General features: G+C 36.6%; 1 protein-coding gene across 3 annotated transcripts in view; it reads left to right on the top strand.

The window, feature by feature from the left end:
• Positions 1–2,253, top strand: part of LOC118409831 (RNA polymerase II elongation factor ELL2-like) — a 40,256-nt gene that overhangs the window by 23,535 nt on the left and 14,468 nt on the right. For all 3 annotated transcript variants that reach the window (XM_035811182.1, XM_035811183.1, XM_035811181.1), the window contains exons 12-13: positions 1,390–1,462; positions 1,778–1,994. In XM_035811182.1, the coding sequence (XP_035667075.1) occupies positions 1,390–1,462; positions 1,778–1,994 (290 nt within the window). The remainder of the gene's footprint in view (positions 1–1,389; positions 1,463–1,777; positions 1,995–2,253) is intronic.

Below are 2,253 nucleotides of genomic sequence, written 5' to 3'. Positions count from 1 at the left end.
ATCAAATCAAGCTAGAGAACGGTGCAGGATTTCCAATGTCAATAGTTTTGTAGTCATAAACAGGGTGGTACGTCAAAGATTTGGGGCTGTATAAAGTTGTAATATACTGCATGATCCATCCCTTGAGAGAGCTACATGGACCCAATAGTGGAGAAACTGCTGGAAAAGTGTACATGTACTTGAGCATTCTGGACATGACTTCAAAAGTGCTATTGCTTGCCAGTCAGAGGGAGGTCTTGTTTCCTGCAGTGTAGATGTAGGACAAGCTTGAGCCCTCTAACCCTAATTTTTGCAAATTGGCGTTTCAAGAGTAAATACTACTACCATGAGAGCTCCAGCTAAAAGTTATCAGTTCAAGGGAGAAGTCTCAATTTCATACATGTCCACCACACCTTTATTCACAATAGAAAGACTAGAACATTGATTTCTTTTCTGAATATGAATGTGCCATACTTAGAATGCAGGTTTTTTTTTTTTGCGTAGACTGGCATATCAAGAATCAATACAGATCCTTTTTGCAGTCACATGACTGAATATTAAGACTTAATGTAGTAAAACTTGGTAAGTTTTGTTAACAAAAACGCACATATAAAACGCAGAGCAGTAAACTGCAATGAATACCAACATTTTCACATTTCCCAGGCAAACAATTTGTTTTGTCATGAACAAAATGAATGTCAATCTATCAACCAGGTGTACCTAGCAAGGAAACATATTGATAGAAATATGTTACACTATGTACTGTAATTTTATGAGGGAATTAGTACTTTTTATTGCCCTCATAGTTTTTCATGTTGTCAGTGAAGAATAGACATTTTATGGTGACAGTGAAAAATGACCATGAAAGTTTCAAGAGGGAAAGGTTCATGAAGTAGCAGAGGTTACTGCAAAGGATTGTAAATATGTCACATTTGTGGACTCTTTGCTCCAACGTAAATGGGGTTACTCTGCTTGGTATTTTTTTTTCAAATTGGCTGTTTGGAAGTCAAGAAATGCCAGAAGGTCCATTTGAACCCTCATTAAATCTTGAAGGAAGAATTTGGCTTTCCTTCAGTAGATTTCAAAGGTGGAGATCAAGATACAAAGCCATGATAGCTGTTGTTCATGTTGTGTTTTGATGTTCATTAAGCCCCAGGGATGGCTTATCTTCACAGTTCATGACGCCTGTGAAATGGAGATTACATCACTTCTTTGAAGATCTGAAGAAAACAAATTGGCTGGAGCCTTTCACATCTTGCAATTTTCAAGATCTTGAATATTTCATCTCTTGTCTGGGGGAGAGTTATGACCCAAGCTCAGGAATTTCATCACACAGAGCCCTAAACATGTCATTTTTATGTCCTTGATTTTACATTAATGTGCTAAATTTTCTTTCTGGTTGTATAATAGATGTGCCGTCATCCCCAAGTGCCAATGAACAATCCGTTGCCACCTCCACTTCAGAGATGCCTACGTATATCAGGTAAGACTGCGTAGGCTGGTGAACGTGCTGTGGTTCATTAAGCATAAAAGTTTCTTTTTAAAAATGTCCCTCTTACTATAACGTATTGTATTACCAGGAATGAGGTTATGTGAACCACATTAGGCATGATCCTAATTTGATCTGTTGTGTACCTTATTTGATTTTGGGTTCTCTTCATTACTGTGAATGACTATCTGTATACATTTGGAATGTCCTTTAGAGAGATTTGTTGCCAGTAATACTGAAATAATAAAGCAAAGATCATGTGATGAGAAATGGCAGTCCATTTACTGAGAAATTTGATATTGTTTTCAGTCATTATCCACCAATCTCGAAATATGACCAACGCCAATCCTACAAGATGGACTTCAACAGGGAGTATGAAGAGTACAAGCAGTTGTATGCAAACATACAGAAGGTGTCCCAGAGATTCAGCAACCTGGAGGCAGAGCTACGAAAGCTGCCCGAAGGAAGCAATAACTACAAGAGAATACAGAAACAAGTCCTGCAGGAGTATGACAAGATACAAGTTGTAAGTTTATTTTATTTTATTCACATTTTTTTATTACAGAAAGTAATAGGCTTATAATAAACCCTCTCCTCAAAAACATTCCATATAGAATTAATTGATTAAGATTAACAAAAAAACATGACACATAAGAATACAAAATATAGAACAAAAACAATCAAGAGGAAAAGAGACAAGTTGGGTACGATCAATCCTCAAAACCCACGAATACAATCAATATCAAAATTATGAGCAATACCAAAAACATTACAGTATTGCGACA

The sequence above is a fragment of the Branchiostoma floridae genome, chromosome 2 (assembly GCF_000003815.2).
Source record: "Branchiostoma floridae strain S238N-H82 chromosome 2, Bfl_VNyyK, whole genome shotgun sequence".
Taxonomy (NCBI): domain Eukaryota; kingdom Metazoa; phylum Chordata; class Leptocardii; order Amphioxiformes; family Branchiostomatidae; genus Branchiostoma; species Branchiostoma floridae.
The sequence above is the reverse complement of the archived record's forward strand: the minus strand, read 5'-3'. Positions and strand labels throughout refer to the sequence as shown.